The sequence below is a fragment of the Engystomops pustulosus genome, chromosome 6 (assembly GCF_040894005.1).
Source record: "Engystomops pustulosus chromosome 6, aEngPut4.maternal, whole genome shotgun sequence".
Classification (NCBI taxonomy): Eukaryota; Metazoa; Chordata; class Amphibia; order Anura; family Leptodactylidae; genus Engystomops; species Engystomops pustulosus.
In genome coordinates this window covers 123143386-123168888 of record NC_092416.1, presented here as the reverse complement: position 1 = coordinate 123168888, position 25503 = coordinate 123143386, and the positions used below count along the sequence as shown (strand labels likewise).

Genomic DNA, 25503 nt, shown 5'->3' with positions numbered 1-25503 from the left:
TATGTTCTCTCTGTGTTTGTGTGTGTTTCCTCTGGGTCCTGCGGTTTCCTCCCACACTCCAAAAATTTTTACAATTTTGACGTTTAAAAATAAAATTACAGCAAAAAGAATTAAAGTAAACCCAACAAACCACACATTTTCTGAAAGCAGACACTTGCCCCATTTTCAAAATTGCATTAAAGAGTTTATAGACATAGGCGCCTTCATGCAATTTTGATTAAAAAATACTTAAAATTTGACTTTGGTGGCAAAAAATGTGCTCCAAACAGAAAATATTTACCTTCACATCTCCTAAATGTAATAGATGGACATGTGTACAGTTCACAAATGTCCCATATTGATATGTTCACATAAATAAATCCACATAATCACTACTGTAATAACTAGACATGCGCTTTTCAGCTACAAAGACAATCACAACCTGCAAAATATAGCAATAAAACAGAATAAAAAATAAAGGCGCCGTAAAACCTATAGAATTTTAAAAGCAGACAACCAGTCGATGCATTTGGCAATTCAAAATTTCCTCTAAAATATGTACAAATCCAGAATACTTATATAAAGAAAATAAACTTTCCTAAAATAGTAAGGCCCCTTTCACACTTGCGTTTTTCACGTGCATTTTCTGCGCGTGCTTTTGACGCGCAGAACTTGCATCGCACTCTGACCCATTGTAATCAATGGGTCTGTTCAGACTTGCATTTATTTTTTATTAACGCGCGTTTAAATCTCAGCATGCTCTACTATTGCAAGTCACACGCGTGAAAAACGCACCAAGTCTATGGAGACGCATCAAAAACGCATTGCACTCTGAGACACTTGCAAGTCCAACGCAAGTGCAATGCGTTTTTCACGCATCAATTGCCATAGAAAATATAGAGTTCAGTCCTGAGTCCTTTCACGCGCATTACCTGCGCGTGAAAAACGCATTGAGATTGCATTGAAAACGTGCGTGAAAAACTGAGACACTGAACAAACTCTGACTGAAAACTGATTGCACTCTGATGCAAAATGTGTGTTTTTCACTGACCAAACCCTGATCGCTCCCTGATCAAACTCTGACGTGATCTGCAACGCAAGTGTGGAAGGATGGTTCTTGAAGCATAGTTCTTGATGCAATCATAATAGGCTACTAATACTGTGGAAATAAAATAATCAAGTGCCACCTTAGATGCAATTGTTTAGGAGAGTGGTGCTCAGGATATATTCAAGGATCCCATGGTGGTCAATTGTGGTGTATGGGGTATTTTTTATTCATTAGCACGGTATTTTTTTTATCAAAGTGACACTACACTGTTTATGTGGTATTTTAAGGGCATATTCTAGAGATGTCAAGGAGATGTTGTTATGAAGGTCTGTGTTCAATGAAGATTTGTCAACTAAGAGTTACTAGTTGCCACTTCTGCCAGGGTCTGATCACTACTGTCACTGACTCACAATCTAGTGTGTGAGACAACTCTAAGCACACCCCTGAGGAGCCTGTCTAGTGGGTGATACTCGTGGGGATCCTACTCACCCTCAGCTAATCGTCTCTCACCCAGTAATATCATTTGTATACCTGGCATCTTACCTTACGTTCCATAGTATTTCTCTGGTATAAATGCGGCGCAAATCAGAAATCGTCGGAATATCCGACTATAGTGCGGTCCGCGGACCCTTAGTAAATGAGCCCCAATGTGACTACATTTATGAGAAATTATCTTCACATAGGTAATTTTTTTTCAATAACATCTACTTGAAGAAATGTATGTATATGGTAGATTAATTAAATTAAATGTGAATGCCCAGACGAGAATACCCCTTTAAATCTTGAGTAGAGATGAGCGAGCACTAAAATGCTCGGGTACTCGTTATTCGAGACGAACTTTTCCCGATGCTCGAGTGCTTCGAGTAACGAGCCCCATTGAAGTCAATGGGAGACTCGAGCATTTTTCAAGGGGACCAAGGCTCTGCACAGGGAAGCTTGGCCAAACACCTGGGAACCTCAGAAAAGGATGGAAACACCACGGAAATGGACAGGAAACAGCAGGGGCAGCATGCATGGATGCCTCTGAGGCTGCTTAATCGCACCATTATGCCAAAATTATGGGCAACAGCATGGCCGTGACAGAGTGACCGAATGAGGCTAGATAGCATCTAAAACATCCAATAATTGACCCTGACACTATAGGGGACGGCATGCAGAGGCAGCGGCAGCGGCAGCAGCGGCAGGCTAGAGAGTGTCATGGCAACATACCCTAAATGGACTCAGGCTTCAAACCAATGGGTGGCAGAGAGGAACCAAAGGAGGTGAGCAAGAAGCGCTCAAATAATATCGGTACATGATAAAAGTTTGCCAGTATATTTTGTGGATTACACAGCAGGGTGGCGACAAAGTTAACATGGAAGCCATGAAAACAATCCAAAATTCTGCCTGACACAGCTTGTTTGATAAGGGGACCATGTATGGAGGCAGTGAACTAGTAGTAGATTAAAGGTGCTGCAGTTAAAACTATGTTAGTTGGATCTTGGCATGGAGCTGGCGCTCCGCTGCCAGGCGAGCTTTCGCCAATCCAAGCCCCTGTCTCTAGGCTACTCCCCAAACAGCACTTCTAAGAACCTTTTGTATAAGATCAAGTGTAGTAGCGTTCTTATAAGTTTGGGATATGGCGGGTGAGGGGAATGTAAACATCTGCGCAAGAAGCGCTGAAATAATATCCGTAAATGAAAAAAGTTTTCCAGTATATTTTGTGGCTTACACGACGGCACTGCTGCTGTGCCTAGAGCTACCGACTGATGGCACCATGCCCACGGATGGTAATTCGGAGGAGGAGGAGGTGGAGGAGGGGTGGGAGGAGGAGGAGGCATAGTAGGCCTGAAACACCTGGACCGAGGTAGGCCCCGCAATCCTCTGCGTCGGCAGTATATGACCAGCCCCAGGGTCAGACTCGGTCCCAGCCTCCACCAAGTTAACCCAATGTGCCGTCAGCGATATATAGTGGCCCTGCCCGGCAGCACTCGTCCACGTGTCCGTGGTCAGGTGGACCTTGTCAGAAACGGCGTTGGTCAGGGCACGGATTATGTTGTCTGACACGTGCTGGTGCAGGGCTGGGACGGCACATCGGGAAAAGTAGTGGCGGCTGGGGACCGAATACCGAGGGGCGGCCGCCGCCATGAGGCTGCGAAAGGCCTCGGTCTCTACTAGCCTATAGGGCAGCATCTCCAGGCTTAGCAATCTGGAGATGTGCACATTAAGGGCTTGGGCGTGCGGGTGGGTTGCACTATATTTGCGTTTCCGCTCCAGCGTCTGGGGTATGGAGAGCTGAACGCTGGTGGATGCTGTGGAGGATCGTGGAGGCGACGATGGGGTTTTTGTGGCAGGGTCCTGGGCAGGGGGCTGACTATCAGCTGACACAGGGGAAGGAGCAGTGGTGTGCACGGCCGGAGGTGAACGCGCTTGTTGCCACTGAGTGGGGTGTTTAGCATTCATATGCCTGCGCATACTGGTGGTAGTTAAGCTATTAGTGGTGGAACCCCTGCTGATCCTGGTTTGGCAAATGTGGCACACCACAGTCCGTCGGTCATCCGGTGTTTCCTTAAAGAACCTCCAGACTTCTGAAAATCTAGCCCTCGCCGCAGGAGCCCTCGCCACGGGAGCTTCACTAGTTGACACATTTGGCGCTGATGCACCAGCTCTGGCCCTGCCTCTCCGTCTGGCCCCACCACTGCCTCTTCCAACCTGTTCTGGTCGAGGACTCTCCTCCGTCTCAGAAGCACTGTGTTCACCCGGCCTCTCAACCCAGCTTGGGTCTGTCACCTCATCATCCTCCGATCCCTCAGTCTGCTCCCCCCTCGGACTTCCTGACCTGACAACAACTTCCCCACTGTCTGACAACCGTGTCTCCTCATCGTCGGACACCTCTTTACACACTTCTTCCAGTACGTCAACAAGGTCATCATCACCCACAGACTGCGACTGGTGGAAAACCTGGGCATCGGAAAATTGCTCATCAGCAACCGGACAAGTGGTTTGTGACTGTGGGAAGGGTCCAGAAAACAGTTCCTCAGAGTATGCCGGTTCAAATGGCAAATTTTGCTGGAAGGGGGCAGACTGGGGGGGAGGAGGCTGAGGTGCAGGAGCTGGAGGAGTGCCGATTTCGGTGACATGGGTGGACTGCGTGGAAGACTGACTGGTGGACAAATTGCTCGAAGCATTGTCGGCAATCCACGACATCACCTGTTCGCACTGTTCTGGCCTCAACAGTGCTCTACCACGAGTCCCAGTAACTTCAGACATGAACCTAGGGAGTGTAGCTCTGCGGCGTTCCCCTGCTCCCTCATAAGCAGGTGGTGTCTCACCCCGCCCAGGACCACGGCCTCTGACCCCTGCAGTAGTTGGACGCCCACGTCCCCGCCCTCGTCCTCTACCCCTAGCCCTCGGGTTAAACATTTTGAAAATGAGAGTTATAACTTTAATTTTTTTTTTAACTTTTTTTTGTGTTTTTTTTTTTTTTGTGTGTTTTTTAGTTTTTAAAACCAAACGATGCTATCCTATTGCTATGGCTATTTTCTAGCCAAGTATGAAAGCACACTGCTATGCCAGATGAGATGACACTGAGTTATTAAAAAAATAAACGTAAAATAAAAAAGGAAATGGCAGACTGTGCCTAATTGAAATACAACCCCGGGCCCTAATAAATTTTCCCACTTCGGTCTTTGCGATGGATATGTGCGTCACTAAGCGCAAAACACAGTGGTTGCAAGTCTCACTCCAAATTGCTCACAATTTGCTAGTAGATGCACTGCAGCAACTACAGCCACCAGCAGATCAACCAGAAATCAAATATATATAACGCTACTGTAGGCGTAAGTAAGCCGTTTGGATTCTCCTATGGCTATTTTCTAGCCAAGTATTAAAGCACACTACTATGCCAGATGAGATGACGCTGAGTTATGAAAAAAATAAACGTAACATAAAAAAGGAAATGGCAGACTGTGCCTAATTGAAATACAACCCCGGGCCCTAATAAATTTTCCCACTTCGGTCTTTGTGATGGATATGTGCGTCACTAAGCGCAAAACACAGTGGTCGCAAGTCTCACTCCAAATTGCTCACAATTTGCTAGTAGATGCACTGCAGCAACTACAGCCACCAGCAGATCAACCAGAAATCAAATATATATAACGCTACTGTAGGCGTAAGTAAGCCGTTTGGATTCTCCTATGGCTATTTTCTAGCCAAGTATTAAAGCACACTACTATGCCAGATGAGATGACGCTGAGTTATGAAAAAAATAAACGTAAAATAAAAAAGGAAATGGCAGACTGTGCCTAATTGAAATACAACCCCGGGCCCTAATAAATTTTCCCACTTCGGTCTTTGCGATGGATATGTGCGTCACTAAGCGCAAAACACAGTGGTCGCAAGTCTCACTCCAAATTGCTCACAATTTGCTAGTAGATGCACTGCAGCAACTACAGCCACCAGCAGATCAACCAGAAATCAAATATATATATAACGCTACTGTAGGCGTAAGTAAGCCGTTTGGATTCTCCTATGGCTATTTTCTAGCCAAGTATTAAAGCACACTACTATGCAAGATGAGATGACACTGAGTTATTAAAAAAATAAACGTAAAATAAAAAGAAACTGGCAGACTGTGCCTAATTGAAATCAAACCCCTAATAAATTTTCCCACTTTGGTGTTTGAGGTGGATATGTGTGTCACTAAGAGCTAAACACAACGGTAGCAAGTCCCCCTGCTAATTCCTCACAATATGGTACTAGCTGCACTACTAGTGCCAGCAAGCCCAGCCACAAGCAAATTAAAAAAAAAAGTATAACGTTATTGTAACCCTAAGAAGGGCTGTTGGGTTGTTGTAGAATCACTCCTGCCTAACAGTAAGCTAATAGAACACCCTAACGCTTTCCCTGACCAGCAGCAGCTCTCTCCCTAGCGGCATCCAGACAGAGAATGATCCGAGCAGCGCGGGCAGCGGCTAGTCTATCCCAGGGTCACCTGATCTGGCCAGCCAACCACTGCTATCGACGTGTAAGGGTACCACGTCATGCTGGGTGGAGTGCAGAGTCTCCTGGCTTGTGATTGGCTCTGTTTCTGGCCTCCAAAAAGCAAAACGGCGGGAGCTGCCATTTTCTCGAGCGGGCGAAATACTCGTCCGAGCAACGAGCAGTTACGAGTACGCTAATGCTCGAACGAGCATCAAGCTCGGACGAGTATGTTCGCTCATCTCTAATCTTGAGGCTTTTTTTTATATATCTTTCCATTTTATATTGATTTGTATTCTTTTATCAATTATAGTGTTCTCTATCTTGACATTTACCAATTTTTGTCTCATATTTTATTGTTTTATTAGTCTGACATATATTTTTTTGAAAGCATTATTGCTATTATAATATAGGATTCATGTAACTTAATGCTTTATTTATATGTTTCCGGCATTATTTTGATGGTGTGTTCATCTGTTGTATATGTTTTTAATTCGCTACTAATAAAGATTATGATATTTTTGGCTCAGCAGCACCAGGGTGTGGGGTGCCATTAATTAATATTAATGTGGTCAGCATTATTTGATGTGGATGGCTTCATTGTGATTCGATTGGTGATCTTATATAGGTAGGTAGGGCCATGCTGAACTTTTGCAGAATAAAAGATACATTTCCTCCCAGTAAAGCCAAGTAAACAAGTAACAATGGTTTGGTAATAAGGACTGGTGGCAAGTTAAATATAACCATAGGCCCAGTAGAGGTTGTAGAATCACAACTACTACTAAACACTCCTACCACTCAGTACTGATAAGAAGGAGGGTAGTTCACATACACTCACCGGCCACTTTAAACTTTATTAGGTACACCATGCTAGTAACGGGTTGGACCCCCTTTTGCCTTCAGAACTGTCTCAATTCTTCGTGGCATAGATTCAACAAGGTGCTGGAAGCATTCCTCAGAGATTTTGGTCCATATTGACATGATGGCATCACGCAGTTGCCACAGATTTGTCAGCTGCACATCTATGATGCGAATCTCCCGTTCCACCACATCCCAAAGATGCTCTATTGGATTGAGATCTGGTGACTGTGGAGGCCATTTGAGTGCAGTGAACTCATTGTCATGTTCAAGAAACCAGTCTGAGATGATTCCAGCTTTATGACATGGCGCATTATCCTGCTGAAAGTAGCCATCAGATGTTGGGTACATTGTGGTCATAAAGGGATGGACATCGTCAGCAACAATACTCAGGTAGGCTGTGGCATTGCAACAATGCTCAATTGGTACCAAGGGGCCCAAAGAGTACCAAGAAAATATTCCCCACACCATGACACCACCACCACCAGCCTGAACCGTTGATACAAGGCAGGATGGATCCATGCTTTCATGTTGTTGACGCCAAATTCTGACCTTACCATCCGAATGTCGCAGCAGAAATCAAGACTCATCAGACCAGGCAACGTTTTTCCAATCTTCTACTGTCCAATTTCGATGAGCTTGTGCAAATTGTAGCCTCAGTTTCCTGTTCTTAGCTGAATGTAGTGGCACCCGGTGTGGGCTTCTGCTGCTGTAGCCCATCTGCCTCAAAGTTCGACGTACTGTGCGTTCAGAGATGCTCTTCTGCCTACCTTGGTTGTAACGGGTGGCGATTTGAGTCACTGTTGCCTTTCTATCAGCTCGAACCAGTCTGCCCATTCTCCTCTGACCTCTGGCATCAACAAGGCATTTCCGCCCACAGAACTGCCGCTCACTAGATGTTTTTTCTTTTTCGGACCATTCTCTGTAAACCCTAGAGATGGTTGTGCGTGAAAATCCCAGTAGATCAGCAGTTTCTGAAATACTCAGACCAGCCCTTCTGGCACCAACAACCATGCCACGTTCAAAGGCACTCAAATCACCTTTCTTCCCCATACTGATGCTCGGTTTGAACTGCAGGAGATTGTCTTGACTATGTCTACATGCCTAAATGCACTGAGTTGCTGCCATGTGATTGGCTGATTAGAAATTAAATGTTAAGGAGCAGTTGGACAGGTGTACCTAATAAAGTGGCCGGTGAGTGTATGTAGTGAGCACGACATGAAGCTAGGTATAAAACACAGTAAAAGTACTATATCACTTATTTCTAAGCACTATAGAGTGGCCCTTTAATGTCGGGTCTATGCTTATACCATCATCTCTGTTTCCTTCCTTTGGTATATCATAGCTGTGTAACAAAAACAGGCGCACACCTCAGGTATTTCATCAGTTTTTGTGAACCATGTGGAAGTCTTTCCATTATACCCTATTTCTATATAGTCTCTACTGTCAATTTTGGCTCACAATAAGGCCCCTTGCATATTTATAGTGGACGCATGCTAGCTATACGAATGGTAGCTAGCGTACGGCAGCCATAGAAGTACATTGCATGGTATGGTGAGCACACATGTGTGTCACTGTACCATGCCGTCACTAGAAAAAAAAACAGAGGGTGCTGTATCTTTAGCCGTCCATATGGCCTGGCCGCAAGCCTCCCTATGGAGAATGAGCGCTACTCACTCCTCCCCTTCACCTGCCGAAAGTACACTATGCTCAGGTCCGGTCCATCCGTCATTCGTATGAAAGGAGCCTAATTGATGAAAAATACGGATCATATAACTATGAACTGCCCTTCAATAGAGGTCTCTAGTTCAGATATTAATGTAGACATTATGGAAGTCTCCAAGATGCTGTTCCAGTAACAGGAGCCATATAAGATCGCAAAGACAATTTTCAACAAACATGTTTTATATCATGTAAAAGAAAAGTGATAACCATTGAACTGTGTTGTGTGTGATCCCCAATGACACTGTTGTCAATGACTCACTGTATCCATGGAGATTTATCATCATCTATATTTCTTATACAAATTACACTGATGCTTAATATTGGCATGACAACCTTGCCACTCCTGGCCAGTCATCACACCAGGAAGATGTGGCCTGCCCATCCCCCGCACCTTATGTTCAGTTTCCTTAATTTGCGCCGCACATCTGCAGTTAGAGTGCTATCTATCTCCTAAGTTATTTGAAAGGTTAAAGAACATAAAAGTGTGGCACGCTAAGCATGAAGTGAAAAAAAACTCAGTGCACATAAAGTATTAACTGTTCACTATACTCCGCTTTAACACTATGGGGGACATTTACTTACTCGTCCCTGGCGCGTTCCCCGATGTGCATTGTCCAACTCCAGTGCACTGTGCCGCAATTCAGAAGGATCATGCGACCGATAACCCGCATCTGTCGCTTCCCCGCTCTGGTCCGCCGGAGTTTATCTTCTTCTTCCCAGTGCATGTAAGTGAATTGGCTGCGACACAATTTGATTATTAAATCCTGTGCTCAGTCCATGCTAGTCGGATCGTCCGATGGCCAGCCCCCCCGATTTTTTTTGCATAAAAGCTACCGCAATTGCACCACAATCCAATCGCGTGCGACACAATCCCCAGTTAAATACCAGTCACAGCAGCGGAAATCCCGAAAATTTCAAAAATCCGACGAAAGTGCGATACGTGGACCTTTAGTAAATAAGCCCCTATGAGAAGTTTCAAGCACAAGTACAATATCAGCCATGTTGCCCACATAATCAACCACAGTGTCCTCAGTTGGCCACAGTGGGGGATATTTATCATATGCTGGCGCTCGTACTCGTGATAGCCCTGCGTGTATGCCCTAAGCCAGTGGTGGCAAACCTATGGCACGAGTGCCAGAGGTGGTCATCGCCCCAGGACAGAGTTCACCAAACAGGACCAAATTTTCCTGCTGTCCAAGGCAACTTTAGAGATGCTGCTCTCCGCGCTATTTTAAAGCAACACTTCATTGGCTGTTTGGAACTGCAGGTAAAATTAGAAGGTGTGGACTAAACTGCAATATCTTTGGAGGTCCTCCTGCTGGACCCACCACATTTCCTGTAAAGAGAGAACCTGGAGAGAAGCTACAATGAGAGTCTGAATTTCGCCTCCTTCGTTCAACTGTATTGGTTGCATCAGGAGGCCCGATACGATTGAAAGATGTGGAAGAACAGGTGGCAATAAGTTACTGCTAAAAATCCCATGTTGACACTTTATGGTAAATTAGTGGATTATGGTTGTAGTTTGGGCACTCGGTCTCTAAAAGGTTCACCATCACTGCCCTAAGCCATGCACTTTTCCCTGCACCTTTTCTTACCCCAAGCATAGTATAATATCCACCTTCATGGCCCCCACATACTGTAGTATAATGCCAGCTTCCTGTGGCCAGCCCCCCTATGAACACAAATATAATACCCCTTAGTGTAGCTCAGCAATATATAATGTTCCGCTTAGTGAGCCCTTTTACTTACCCCCTAGTTTTCTGAACTCCTGCCCCCTTTCCTCTTCACTTTGTGCCCCCTTTCTTCTCTCCCTGACATTGTGGCCCTCTCTCCTTCCTCCCATTGAAGACTCTCCCCCTTCCTCTCATTATGTCCCCTCTCCACTTCTCCTCACATTGTGCCCCCCTATGGACTCACATATAATACCCCCTAATGCACCTCAGCAGCATATAATGCCTCCTTTTTGTGGGCCCTCCCTCCGATACACTTATAATGCACTAGTTTTCTGAAGTTGCTTTGTGGCCACTCTCCTCCACCACATTTTTGACACTAACCCCCTTCCCTTCATTGTGTCCCATTTCCTTCATTCCCTCACACATACCTCCCAACTTTTGTGGAGGAGAAAGAGGGACAAAATGGCGGCGCGCGAAGCGCGCCGCGGCGATTTTTTTACCCACAGAAGCCACACCCTAGCCACGCCCCCTAACCACACCCCCTGGCCACGCCACTGCTCATACCTTCAACGCATCCACTGGCACCAATGTATATTTATGTATATAATTGGGGGGCATATTCCACTCCCCCTAGACAACGAGCATGCCCTCCTAGACAACGAGCATGTCCTCCCCTAGACAACGAGCATGCCCCCCCCAGACAACGAGCATGTCCTCCCCTAGACAACGAGCATGTCCCCCCCTAGACAACGAGCATGTCCCCCCCAGACAACGGGCATGTCCGCCCCCAGACAACGAGCATGCCCCCCCCTAGACAACGAGCATGTCCCCCCCAGACAACGAGCATGTCCCCCCCAGACAACGGGCATGTCCGCCCCCAGACAACGAGCATGCCCCCCCCTAGACAACGAGCATGTCCCCCCCAGACAACGAGCATGCCCCCCCTAGACAACAAGCATGCCCCCCCTAGACAACGAGCATGTCCCCTAGACAACGAGCATGCCCCCCCCTAGACAACGAGCATGTACCCCCCCCTAGACAACGAGCATGTACCCCCACCTAGACAACGAGAATGTACCCCCACCTAGACAACGACCATGTCCCCCCCTAGACAACAAGCATGTCCCCCCCCCTAGACAACGAGCATGTCCCCCACCTAGACAACGAGCCTGTCCCCCCCTGTGGCTGCGTGCCCTTTTTTGTGTGTTTGTGTTATTTTTGTCTTCCAGGACCGTGCCTGCTGTGGACTGCTTCCGATTCGAAGGATTACATCGATGACCGACAGTTCTAACAAATAAAATGGTCAACGAGGGTGTGTCTGCGTTTTTTGTTCAATAAAATTTTCTGAAAACGGTGTGATTATTTATTTTTTTGCGACACTCTTCATAGTTTGCCGTAGTAGTGGTGCCGGCTAGGTGACGGTGCTCATTACTAAGGGCTGGCCTTAGTGTTTGCCTTAATTTTTTTGGCAAATTCACACTAACGCCCATACCATTACCCCGGTACCCACCGCCACCAGGGGTGCCGGGAAGAGCCGGGTACAAACCAGTACCTGACCGTCTATAGATGGTCAGGTAGTGGGGCGGCTGCAGGCTGTTATTGTTGCGCTGGAATAGCCCCCTAACAGTGGCCTATCCCAGCTCAGTAATGGCGGCTGCTGCTGCTTTTTTGTATCAGGCTGATTTGAAAAATAGGGGCACCCCATGCCGTTTTTTCTTCAAATTTTTGACAAAAATATGCGTGGGGTCCCCCCTTTAAAGGGGGCTCCCAGGCTGTTTCCCCCATTTTTACAAAAAAATGGGGGGGAAAAACGGCATGGGGTGCCCCCTATTGTTCAAATCAGCCTGATACAAAAAAGCAGCAGCAGCCTGCCATTACTGCGCTGGGATAGGTCACTGTTAGGGGGCTATCCCAGCGCAACAATAACAGCCTGCAGCCGCCCCAACACCTGACCATCTATAGACGGTCAGGTACTGGTTTGTACCCGGCTCTTCCCGGCACCCCTGGTGGCGGTGGGTACCGGGGTAATGGTATGGGCGTTAGTGTAAATTTGCCAAAAAAATTAAGGCAAACACTAAGGCCAGCCCTTAGTAATGAGCACCGTCACCTAGCCGGCACCACTACTATGGCAAACTATGAAGAGTGTCGCAAAAAAATAAATAATCACACCGTTTTCAGAAAATTTTATTGAACAAAAGACGCAGACACACCCTCGTTGACCATTTTATTTGTTAGAAATGTCGGTCATAGACGTAATCCTTCGAATCCGAAGCAGTCCACAGCAGGCACGGTCCTGGAAGACAAAAATAACACAAACACACAAAAAAGGGCACGCAGCCACAGGGGAGGACATGCTCGTTGTCTAGGGGTCAGGGGTAGACATGCTCGTTGTCTAGGGGGGGGGGAAATGCTAGTTGTCTAGGGGGGGGACATGCTCGTTGTCTAGGAGTCGGGGGGAGACATGCTCGTTGTCTAGGGGGGGGAATGCTCGTTGTCTGGGGGGGGGGACATGCTCGTTGTCTAGGGGGGGGGGCATGCTCGTTGTCTTGGGGGGGGACATGCTCGTTGTCTAGGGGTCAGGGGGAGACATGCTCGTTGTCTAGCAGGGGGAAATGCTCGTTGTCTAGGGGGGGAAATCCTCGTTGTCTAGGGGGGGGACATGCTCGTTGTCGCAGTAAAGGGGAGGGGTCCTATGGAGCGCAGTAAAGGGGAGGGGTCCTATGGAGCGCAGTAAAGGGGAGGGGTCCTATGGAGCGCAGTAAAGGGGAGGGGTCCTATGGAGCGCAGTAAAGGGGAGGGGTCCTATGGAGCGCAGTAAAGGGGAGGGGTCCTATGGAGCGCAGTAAAGGGGAGGGGTCCTATGGAGCGCAGTAAAGGGGAGGAGTCCTATTGAGCGCGCAGTGAAAGCCATAAAAAACACATTTGATATTTTCCTTCCCGCTTCCCAGTACAGGGCCTGGAATATTTAATACTGTCACTAGGAAGTATAATTTGTTACGCAGAAACAGGCCGCACACAGCTCTGTACGTGGAAAAATAAAAAAGTTATTGATTTTTGAAAGTGGGGAGTGAAATATGGAAACGCAAAAATTGTTCCGTCAGAGTAATGGAGCAGGCGGCCGTGTATGACCATTCTGCTCCATTACCGTCATAGAGCGATGACATGGACCTTATGTGGACCCCAACAGACCCCTTGTTTTCATGATCTATGGGGGTCACATCACTGAAACCCCCACACATCAGCAGGTTAAGCCCTGTCCTATGGATAGGGCCTAACTTGTATTTGTGGGAAAACCCCTTTAACCCCTTAACGCTCTGCGCCGTAGCTCTACGACGCAGAGAGTATAAGGAGTGTATGAAGAGGGCTCACGGGCTGAGTCTTCTTCATACAAGGTGGGGGGTTTTGCATGTTGCAGAAAACCCCCACCGCTAATAACCGCAGTCGGTCATTGTCGCCGGCAAAGTCTTTTTTACGATCGCTGTGCCCCCGAACGTCATCGGGGGCGGCGATCGTTTGCCGTGGTAGCCTCGGGTCTTCTTTTGACACGAGGCTACATGGCTTCTGCAGGTTCGTTACAATGAGCCAGAAGTATTGCAGTATATGGTAGAAGCGATCTGACCATCTAGGGTTAATGTACCGTAGATGGTCTAAGAAATAGTGGAAAAAAAAGAAAAAACAGGTTTTAAAAATAAAAAAAATTTATAAAATATTAAAAATTCTAATCACCTCCCTTTCCCTAGAACGGATATAAAACATAATAAACAGTAAAGATCACAGACATATTAGGTATCGCCGCGTCCCAAAATGCCCGATCTATCAAAATATAAAAACGGTTACGGGTGGCGGTGACCTCCGAGGCGGGAAATGGCGCCCAAATGTCCGAAATGCGACTTTTACACCTTTTTACATCACATAAAAAATGAAATTAAAAATGATCAAAATGTCGCACAGACCTCAAAATGGTAGCAATGAAAACGTCGGCTCATTTCGCCAAAAATGACCCCTCACACATCTCCGTGCGCCAAAGTATGAAAAAGTTATTAGCGTCAGAAGATGGCAAAAATTTTTTTTTTTTTTTTTTTGCACACATGCGTTTAATTTTTGAAAATGTATTAAAACACAATAAAACCTATATAAATTTGGTATCACCGCGATCGTACCGAACCAAAGAATAAAGCTGAGGTGTTATTTTGAGTGCACAGTCAAAGTCGAAAAAACTGAGCCCACAAGAACGTGACATGTGCGGTTTTTTAAAAAATTTTTTCCACATTTGGAATTTTTTGCAGCTTCGCAGTACACGGCATGTTAAAATAAATAACATTACGGGAAAGTAAAATTTGTTACGCACAAAATAAGCCCTCACATGGGTCTGTACACGGAAAAATGAAACAGTTATGGATTTTTGAAGTTGGAGAGCGAGAAATGAGAGAAAAACCCTGCGTCCTTAAGGGGTTAAGGGATTAAGTATATGGTACAATAAAAGCAGAATAGAAGGGCACTGGGGGGGTTAGGGATGGGGGCAGGGGGTCTATGGAGGAAAGTGTTTAACCCTTTAGCTGCTGCCTGCAGTCACTGTAGAGTACCTGTTATCACACTGCAGCAGCTGCACACACTCGGCTCTGCTTCATCAGACGAACTTCAGTGAGGAGCAGGAGGAGGTGGGGGCAGGGAGCCATTGATGTAGCAGTGCTGGAGAGTTCCTGCCTGCACGGAGGATGATCCCCTGGGGCTGCTGTGCAGGGGCAGTGCAGAGAACATGACACTCTGCACTGCTCCATCCATCCATGTGCCTGCAAGTGGCAGCCTGAGGACAGGGAGGGCTCTGCCTCCCAGGGGAGGGGATGGGGGAGGTGCCGGCTCTGCAGCAGACAGCCCGGGAGCTGGAGAGGAGGAGGACGCTGTACCCCGCCCCCTGGCTTCTCTGTATCCTGAGCAGGACGGGGGCGGGACTCGGGGGCGGGACTCGGGGGGGGGGCGGGACTCGGGGGCGGGACAAAACGGAAAAATCCGTGAAACCGCAAAAAAACCGGGACTTTCACTTAACGGTCCGTGCAGGCGGGACAAGGGTTAAAAAACGGGACTGTCCCGCCCAAAACGGGACGGTTGGGAGGTATGCTCACATTGTGGCCTCTCTCTCTCTGATAATATGGCCTCTTCTTTCCATTGAAGCTTCCATTCCTTTCATACTGTAGCCCCATGTCTGCCATCCCCTTGATACTGTGGCCCCCTGTCCTCCATCCCTTTCATATTGTGGCCTCTTCCTCCAATCCCCTCATATTGTGCCCCCTGTCCTTCATTCCCTTTATATTGTGCCACCCTCCTCCTCCTGTAGCTGTGTGTTAAAAAAAACATTTGGTACTTACCTGTGTGAAGGTAGCAGGAAGTAGTTACCATTTCCTAGTCCCGATACCTAGACTGCACTGCAACTCTGTAGCTGTAGTGTAACAGGATTAGGAGGTGGAACAATGGGACAATCACCCAACTCCCCAGGATGATGGCATAGTGGTGAAAAAACAGGGCTGTCCCTCATGGGGGGAATCACAATGTTCCAAAAGACAGTCATAGTGCCCTCTCCCCCAGGGCTGATTCTAGCATATTTTCTGCCTGAGGCGAATATTAAAATGCTGCCCACCCCCTACTCCTGTTCCATTGCCTTTACTACCAATTAACATCCCCACAGACAGGCTCACTGACATTGTTCTGTACAGGTTCTGGGAGTCATTAGTGGCATCTAGTACCTTATAGATGACAATCTCTTCCATCAGGAGGACTTTATTCCGGATTCTCCAATCCATGACGTATCACTGCCTTCTTCACGGCCAAATATCTTCAGCTCCGTGCAGCATCTCCACCCGTCGTCCCTAAAAATACCACAGTCACTTACAGTATGAAGTCTCCTGGATAACAACACTGTGCTCCTAAATGTTATATACCCCTCACAACACAACTGACCACATGCTCCCCCACATATATAACATCCCTTCATTTATATTCTACTGGAATTATAGCATACACAGCACACCAATTAATAAACAACACCCCTATTTTATTAATACAGACCCCAACATTTGGTTTACATCATGCAAAGTAATCTATTGTATCCTATAACTAATATATCCCACCCTGTTAGTATGTCACATATGATTTTATATACAGGGCTCCCCTGACCAATGTAAATATATAGCACCCCTAATGAATATATACTGTATATATATAATAATGTATTTATTTTTTTATGAAGCCCTGCTCTCATATATTTAAAGGCCTCGTTATTCACCCCAAAATAATTTATATATAGCTACCCATATAGAGATTAGCAATAATATTAGATTACATCTTAGTAATATACTGTATCCCATATACAGCCCCCCCCCCCCATTTTGGTAATCTACTGTATCCCATATACAGCCCTCCCAGCCTAGTAATCTACTGTATCCCATATACAGCCCCCCAGCTTAGTAATATACTGCATCCTATATACAGCCTCCCAGCTTAGTAACACTGTATCCCATATACAGGACCCAGCTTAGTAATATACTGGATCCTATATACAGCCCCCCAGCTTAGTAATATACTGGATCCCATATGCAGCCCCCCAGCTTAGTAATATACTGTTTTCCATATACAGCCCTCCAAGCTTAGTAATATACTGTATCCTATATAGAGCCTCACAGCTTAGTAATATACTGTATCCCATATACAGCCTCCCAGATTAGTAATATACTGTATCCCATATACAGCCTCCCCAGCCTAGTAATATACTGTATCCCATATACATCCCCCCAGCTTAGTAATATACTGTATCCCATATACAGCCCCCCAGCTTAGTAATATACTGTATCCCATATACATCCCCCCAGCTTAGTAATATACTGTATCCCATATACATCCCCCCAGCTTAGTAATATACTGTATCCCATATACAGCCCCCCAGCTTAGTAATATACTGTACCCCATGTACAGCCTCCCCAGCCTAGTAATATACTGTACCCCATATACATCCTCCCAGCTTCGTAATATACTGTATCCCATATACAGCCTCCCAGCTTAGTAATATACTGTACCCCATATACAGCCCCCCCAGCTTAGTAATATACTGTTTCCCATACACAACCGCAGCCTAGTAATATACTGTACCCCATATACAGCCCTCCAGCTTAATAATATACTGTATCCCATATACAGCCCCCCAGATTCTTAATATACTGTATCCCATATACAGCTCTCCAGCTTAGTAATATACTGCACCCCATATACAGCCCTCCAGCTTAATAATATACTGTATCAAATATACTGCCCCCCAGCTTAGTAATATACTTACAACACTGGATAACAACACTGCGCTCCTAAATGATATATACCCCTCACAACACAACACCACACGCTCCCCCACATATAAAACATCCCTTCATTTATATTCTACTGGAATTATAGCATGCACAGCACCCCAATCAATAAACAACACCCCTATTTTATTAATACAGACCCCAACATTTGGTTTACATCATGCAAAGTAATCTATTGTATACTATAACTAATATATCCCACCCTGTTAATATGTTACATATGATTTTATATACAGGGCTCTCCTGACCAATGTAAATATATAGCACCCCTAATGAATATATACTGTAAATATATAATAATGTATTTATTTTTTTATGAAGCCCTGCTCTCATATATTTAGAGGCCTCGTTATTCACCCCAAAATAACTTATATATAGCTACCCATATAGAGATCCCGTCCAGCTTTAATAAAATCTGGCCCCACATATAGAGCCCCCCCAGCTTAGTAACATACTGTATCCCATATACAGCCCCCAGCTTAGTAATATACTGTATCCCATATACAGGCCCCCCCATCTTGGTAATCTACTGTATCCCATATACAGCCCCCCAGCTTAGTAATATACTGCATCCTATATACAGCCCCCCAGTTTAGTAATATACTGGATCCCATATACAGGACCCAGCTTAGTAATATACTGGATCCTATATACAGCCCCCCAACTTAGTAATATACTGTATCCCAAATACAGCCCTCCCAGGTTAGTAATCTACTGTATCCCATATACAGCCTCCCAGCTTAGTGATATACTGTATCCCATATACAGCCCCCCAGCTTAGTAATATACTGTATCCCATATACAGCCCCCCAGCTTAGTAACACTGTATCCCATATACAGGACACAGCTTAGTAATATACTGGATCCTATATACAGCCCTCCAACTTAGTAATATACGGTATCCCAAATACAGCCCTCCCAGCTTAGTAATCTACTGTATCCCATATACAGCCTCCCAGCTTAGTGATATACTGTATCCCATATAACGCCCCCAGCTTAGTAATATACTGTATCCCATATACAGCCCCCCAGCTTAGTAATATACTGTACCCCATATACAGCCTCCCAGCTTAGTAATATACTGTATCCCATATACAGCCTCCCCAGCCTAGTAATATACAGTATCCAATATACAGCACTCTCAGCTTAGTAATATACTGTACCCCATATACAGCCCCCACCCCAGCTTAGTAATATACTGTATCCCATATACAACCCCCAGCCTAGTAATATACTGTACCCCATATACAGCCCTCCATCTTAGTAATATACTGTATCCCATATACAGCCTCCCAGCTTCATAATATACTGTATCCCATATATAGCCCTCCCAGCTTTGTAATATATTGTACCCCATATACAGCCCTCCAGCTTCTTAATATACTGTGTCCCATATACAGCTCTCCAGCTTAGTAATATACTGTACCCCATATACAGCCCTCCAACTTAATAATATACTGTATCCCATATACAGCCCCTCCCCAGTTTAGTAATATACTGTATTCCATATGCATCCCCCCAGCTTCGTAATATACTGTATCCCATATGCAGCCCCCCAGCTTAGTAATATACTGTTTTCCATATACAGCCCTCCAAGCTTAGCAATATACTGTATCCTATATAGAGCCTCACAGCTTAGTAATATACTGTATCCTATATACAGCCCTCCCAGCTTAGTAATATACTGTATCCCATATACATCCTCCCAGCTTTGTAATATACTGTATCCCATATAAAGCCTCCCCAGCCTAGTAATATACTGTATCCCATATACATCCTCCCAGCTTTGTAATATCCTGTATCCCAAATACAGCCCTCCCAGCTTAGTAATATACTGTACCCCATATACAGCCCCAGCTTAGTAATATACTGTATCCCATATACAACCCCCAGCCTAGTAATATACTGTACCCCATATACAGCCTCCCCAGCCTAGTAATATACTATATCCCATATACAGCCTCCCAGCTTCTTAATATACTGTATCCCATATACAGCTCTCCTGCTTAGTAATATACTGTATCCCATATACAGCTCTCCAGCTTAGTAATATACTGTATCCCATATACAGCTCTCCAGCTTAGTAATATACTGTACCCCATATACAGCCCTCCAGCTTAATAATATACTGTATCCCATATACAGCCCTCTCCCAGCTTCTTAATATACTGTATCCCATATACAGCCCTCTCCCAGCTTAATAATATACTGTACCCCATATACAGCCTCCCAGCTTAGTAATATACTTTATCCCATATACAGCCCCCCAGCTTAGTAATATACTGTATCCCATATACAGCCCCCCAGCTTCTTAATATACTGTATCCCATATACAGCCCCCTCCCAGCTTAGTAATATAATGTATCCCATATACAGCCCCCTCCCAGCTTAGTAATATACTGTACCCCATATACAGCCCCCTCCCAGCTTAGTAATATACTGTATCCCATATACAGCCCCCTCCCAGCTTTGTAATATACTGTACCCCATATACAGCCTCCTCCCAGCTTAGTAATATACTGTACCCCATATACAGCCCCCTCCCAGCTTAGTAATATACTGTACCCCATATACAGCCTCCTCCCAGCTTAGTAATATACTGTACCCCATATACAGCCCCCTCCCAGCTTAGTAATATACTGTACCCCATATACAGCCCCCTCCCAGCTTAGTAATATACTGTACCCCATATACAGCCCCCTCCCAGCTTAGTAATATACTGTACCCCATATACAGCCCCCTCCCAGCTTAGTAATATACTGTATCCCATATACAGCTCCCCAGCTTAGTAATATACTGTACCCCATATACAACCCCCTCCCAGCTTAGTAATATACTGTACCCCATATACAGCCCCCTCCCAGCTTAGTAATATACTGTACCCCATATACAGCCCCCTCCCAGCTTAGTAATATACTGTACCCCATATACAGCCCCCTCCCAGCTTAGTAATATATTGTACCCCATATACAGCCCCCTCCCAGCTTAGTAATATACTGTATCCCATATACAGCTCCCCAGCTTAGTAATATACTGTACCCCATATACAACCCCCTCCCAGCTTAGTAATATACTGTATCCCATATACAGCCCCCTCCCAGCTTAGTAATATACTGTATCCCATATACAGCCCCCCAGCATAGTAATATACTATATCCCATATACAGCCCCCCAGCTTAGTAATATACTGTATCCCATATAGAGCCCCCCAGCTTAGTAATATACTGTATCCCATATACAGCCCCCCAGCTTAGTAATATACTGTATCCCATATACAGCTCCCCAGCTTAGTAATATACTGTATCCCATATACAGCCCCAGCTTAGTAATATACTGTATCCCATATACAGCTCCCCAGCTTAGTAATATACTGTATCCCATATACACCCCCCCAGCTTAGTAATACACTGTACCCCATATACAGCCCCCTCCCAGCTTAGTAATATACTGTATCCCATATACAGCTCCCCAGCTTAGTAATATACTGTACCCCATATACAGCCCCCCAGCTTAGTAATATACTGTATCCCATATACAGCCCCAGCTTAGTAATATACTGTATCCCATATACAGCCCCAGCTTAGTAATATACTGTATCCCATATACATCCTCCCCAGCCTAGTAACAGCCTTCCCAGCTGGAATCTATATATAGCCCCCCCCCCCCCCAGGAGAATTAAATTTAATTTAATTAAATGTGGCTAATAAGAGGGGAATACTGATATAACGGGGTAGGGGGGTATTTATAAAGAACAAAGCAAAGCCAGCTATCTGGTGGGTGATTCGGGCGTCGATAGATAAAGCCAGAGTAACCCTAGAATCATTCATACTTCAGAAGTCGCCCACATTGCTCCCAGTATGGGGTTCTGTGATGCTGGATGTTTGTGGTATTTGACAATGACTGGAAAGGCATATGCACCAGTGAATTACAGTACATAATAAATGCTGGGTATTTTTTTCAAATACCTTGCATGACTCGAATACCACATAAGAATATATCATCTATAAGACTGCCATAATTAATTGTTTTTATTTCTTTGTGTCCATGCAGAAAATCTTGACAATGGGTTTGCTTGTATTCATAATTCTGCTGAGTCTCTCTGCTCCACAAGCAACATGTACAGACTGTGTGTCCTGGTGCTTCTCCTGTGCTCTACAGATCCAGGCCGCCAACAGCCACTTTAACCCTCTGGTAAGTGTATTCTGGATGAGATGCCACTTTTGTTCAGTTTCCTCTAAATACAACTTCTGGTGCTAGACAGGTGGGCCAATTCAGTTACTTTAAAGGGAATCTACACTCACCGGCCACTTTATTAGGTACACCTGTCCAACTGCTCGTTAACACTTAATTTCTAATCAGCCAATCACATGGCATGCATTTAGGCATGTAGACATGGTCAAGACAATATCCTGCAGTTCAAACCGAGCATCAGCACGGGGAAGAAAGGTGATTTGAGTGCCTTTGAACGTGGCATGGTTGTTGGTGCCAAAAGGGCTGGTCTGAGTATTTCAGAAACTGCTGATCTACTGGGATTTTCACGCACAACCATCTCTAGGGTTTACAGAGAATGGTCCGAAAAAGAAAAAACATCCAGTGAGCGGCAGTTCTGTGGGCGGAAATGCCTTGTTGATGCCAGAGGTCAGAGGAGAATGGGCAGACTGGTTTGAGCTGATAGAAAGGCAACAGAGACTCAAATTGCCACCCGTTACAACCAAGGTAGGCAGAAGAGCATCTCTGAACGCACAGTACGTCGAACTTTGAGGCAGATGGGCTACAGCAGCAGAAGACCACACCGGGTGCCACTCCTTTCAGCTAAGAACAGGAAACTGAGGCTACAATTTGCACAAGCTCATCGAAATTGGACAGTAGAAAATTGGAAAAACGTTGCCTGGTCTGATGAGTCTCGATTTCTGCTGCGACATTCGGATGGTAGGGTCAAAATTTGGCGTCAACAACATGAAAGCATGGATCCATCCTGCCTTGTATCAACGGTTCAGGCTGGTGGTGGTGGTGTCATGGTGTGGGGAACATTTTCTTGGCACTCTTTGGGCCCCTTGGTACCAATTGAGCATCGTTGCAACGCCACAGCCTACCTGAGTATTGTTACTGACCATGTCCATCCCTTTATGACCACAATGTACCCAACATCTGATGGCTACTTTCAGCAGGATAATGCGCCATGTCATAAAGCTGGAATCATCTCAGACTGGTTTCTTGAACATGACAATGAGTTCACTGTACTCAAATGGCATCCACAGTCACCAGATCTCAATCCAATAGAGCATCTTTGGGATGTGGTGGAACGGGAGATTCGCATCATGGATGTGCAGCCGACAAATCTGCGGCAACTGTGTGATGCCATCATGTCAGTATGGACCAAAATCTCTGAGGAATGCTTCCAGCACCTTGTTGAATCTATGCCACGAAGAATTGAGGCAGTTCTGAAGGCAAAAGGGGGCAAAACCCGTTACTAGCATGCTGTACCTAATAAAGTGGCCGGTGAGTGTATATTTGAAGGAAATATAACTTCAAAATCCATAATGATAAAGGGACATTATTCATAGATCCAGGCATTGTGATTGTGGTAATCTTCTTATATTTATTGTCCATGGCCTCCTTCCTACTAAAAACAAATTTTAAAATAATGCTAAGGAGACAGAAATGCTATGGGGGGCATCACGTAAACACCTCAGTGCTCTGTCTTCACAGGCTGTTACACGGTGCAGGAGCACATCCCCCTCCCACTGTGTGCTGGCAGTGAACAGCCCATTAAGCTGCAGCACGGAGGGACTCCCCACATTGCACTTCTGGCCATATAGCCTTTTTTTAAAAAAGTTTATTTTAGAAGGAAGAAGGCCATAGATAACAAATATAAGAAGATTACCACAGTCACAGTGCCTTGATCTATGAATATTGTCCCTGGTTTATTTGTGCTTGATTTTGATCTCATAGACTGTAAGCTCTTGTGAGCAGGGCCCTCACTTCTGTTGTTCCATATGACTGTTTGTACATTGTAATGTAGTATTTTATTTGTATATGTCCCCCATGATTTCTATAACGGAATATAATGGTGCTATATAAAGATTATTTTTATTTATTATGGTAGATTTCCTTTAATAATGACACTTACTAATTCTGACACTGAGAAAACTCTCCATATACCTCAATTGGTCGCCTCCAAACTATTGCCATGAGGCTGCTGTAAAGAATATAACTAAATGTTATTACAAGAGTTCAGACAAGATAGGAGCCCCCATAATCATGGAAAGAATATAGTGCAAAAAATTATTATGGACATAATCCCTGGAGACTCTCTTTATCCTAGGGTTAATACCACACTCCATTGTTTCCTCAAATTATATTACCTAAGCGGTGTTGAGCTCCTTATATGCGATTGCAGATATGCACTGGCAATGTTGACATCAATTCTGCTACACATCTGTTGTTGACCATTAAGCAAGTAGCCAACATGCCAATTGAAATGTGCATATAATCAGTGGGTGGAATATAATGATAGTCCTGACATTAGATGGCACAAGCACCAACTTCTTGATTTCTCATTTCACAGGTTTGCTCTTTGCAGTGTGAGGGATCCATGATCTCTATAACGGAATGGGAGCGATGTGAGAAAATGATGTCTCCTTTAGGAGCTGTACTTGAAATATCAAAAAGGGAGCAAGAGAGAGTGCCCACAACCTTTGACCTGCAGGAAGTGCCAGTCAAGCGTTATGGGGGATTTATGAAAAAACTGGATAAGAACAAATTCTTCTTCAACTCTCCTAAACGAGAAAGTGGAATCAACAAAGGAGAAGCCAGTGAGCCCTATAATGGTGTCCTAAACAAATATGGAGAAAGGGACCTCCTGGAGATACCCGACTCTGAGCAGGAACAGGAAGTCAATGACCAAACAGAGGAACAGAACCAGGCGTGGGATCCAAGAGAGGAAAGGAAGCGCTATGGAGGTTTCCTACGCAAATACCCCAAGAGGAGCTTGGAGGATTTACAGGGGGTAGAATTAGACAGGAGGATGATATTGGACCCAGTTCTGGGGTCAGATGAAGGGGTGGAGGAGGTTGAGACAGAACAGGGGGTGGAGACAGAACATGGAGTGACAGATCTTCAGAAGCGATATGGGGGATTTATGCGTAGAATCCGACCTAAATTAAAGTGGGACAATCAGAAAAGATATGGGGGATTCCTTCGACGTCAGTTCAAGGTCACTACAAGGTCAGAAGAAAATCCCAGCTCCTTTTCTGAGGAGTTGTCCACCCTTTAAGAATTAATGTCTGCAGTATGCAGCGAGAAGGTGGTGGAATAGTAAATTCTTGAAAAAGAAAAAAGGAAAAAAAAACATTTCATTCTGTTTGATTCAACATTATTCCAAGCATCCCATAGACGAGTATTGATAGAGATGGGTTTCCTTTAGATCTTTGGAGGTGGGAATTTAACATACATCTATAGGCTGACAGATGATACTGCACACAACCCATGAATTGTCTTTGCCAGCTCATTCAATTACGCTGAATGTATAGTATGTTCTTGTTTGTACTGTGCACAGATGTACATAGCGCTTTACATTAAAATCTTACAACTAAGTGTTTATGTAGTAATGTGTGGAGTACTTACAAGCACGAGCAAGTCACCACAATAACACAATCAGCTAAAAGCAGATGAATATAATAAAACAAATACTTAAGAGAGCCGCACATGGTTGTTTTTATTTGTGAAACTAAAATATAACAATTATTACTGTTAGTGAAGTTTCCCTTAAGAATAAGGCATTAAAAGAGGTGAATGGAGGTCAAAGATGCACCCAAAGAGCAGAAGGATTGCCACAGGTTCAGATTCCTCAACATTATATACATATATATTTGTTATTGAGTCCCCGACTAGAACTATGCAGATATAGGCGGTT

At 45.1% G+C, this 25503-nt stretch overlaps 1 protein-coding gene across 3 annotated transcripts in view; it reads left to right on the top strand.

Moving 5' to 3' along the window:
* Positions 1–25183, top strand: part of PDYN (prodynorphin) — a 36361-nt gene extending 11178 nt beyond the window's left edge. For all 3 annotated transcript variants that reach the window (XM_072110830.1, XM_072110832.1, XM_072110831.1), the window contains 2 exons: positions 21639–21779; positions 24157–25183. In XM_072110830.1, coding sequence (XP_071966931.1) covers positions 21651–21779; positions 24157–24864 — 837 coding nt within the window. In that variant the 5' untranslated portion in view covers positions 21639–21650 and the 3' untranslated portion in view covers positions 24865–25183. The remainder of the gene's footprint in view (positions 1–21638; positions 21780–24156) is intronic.
* The last annotated feature ends 320 nt before the right edge of the window (positions 25184–25503 follow it).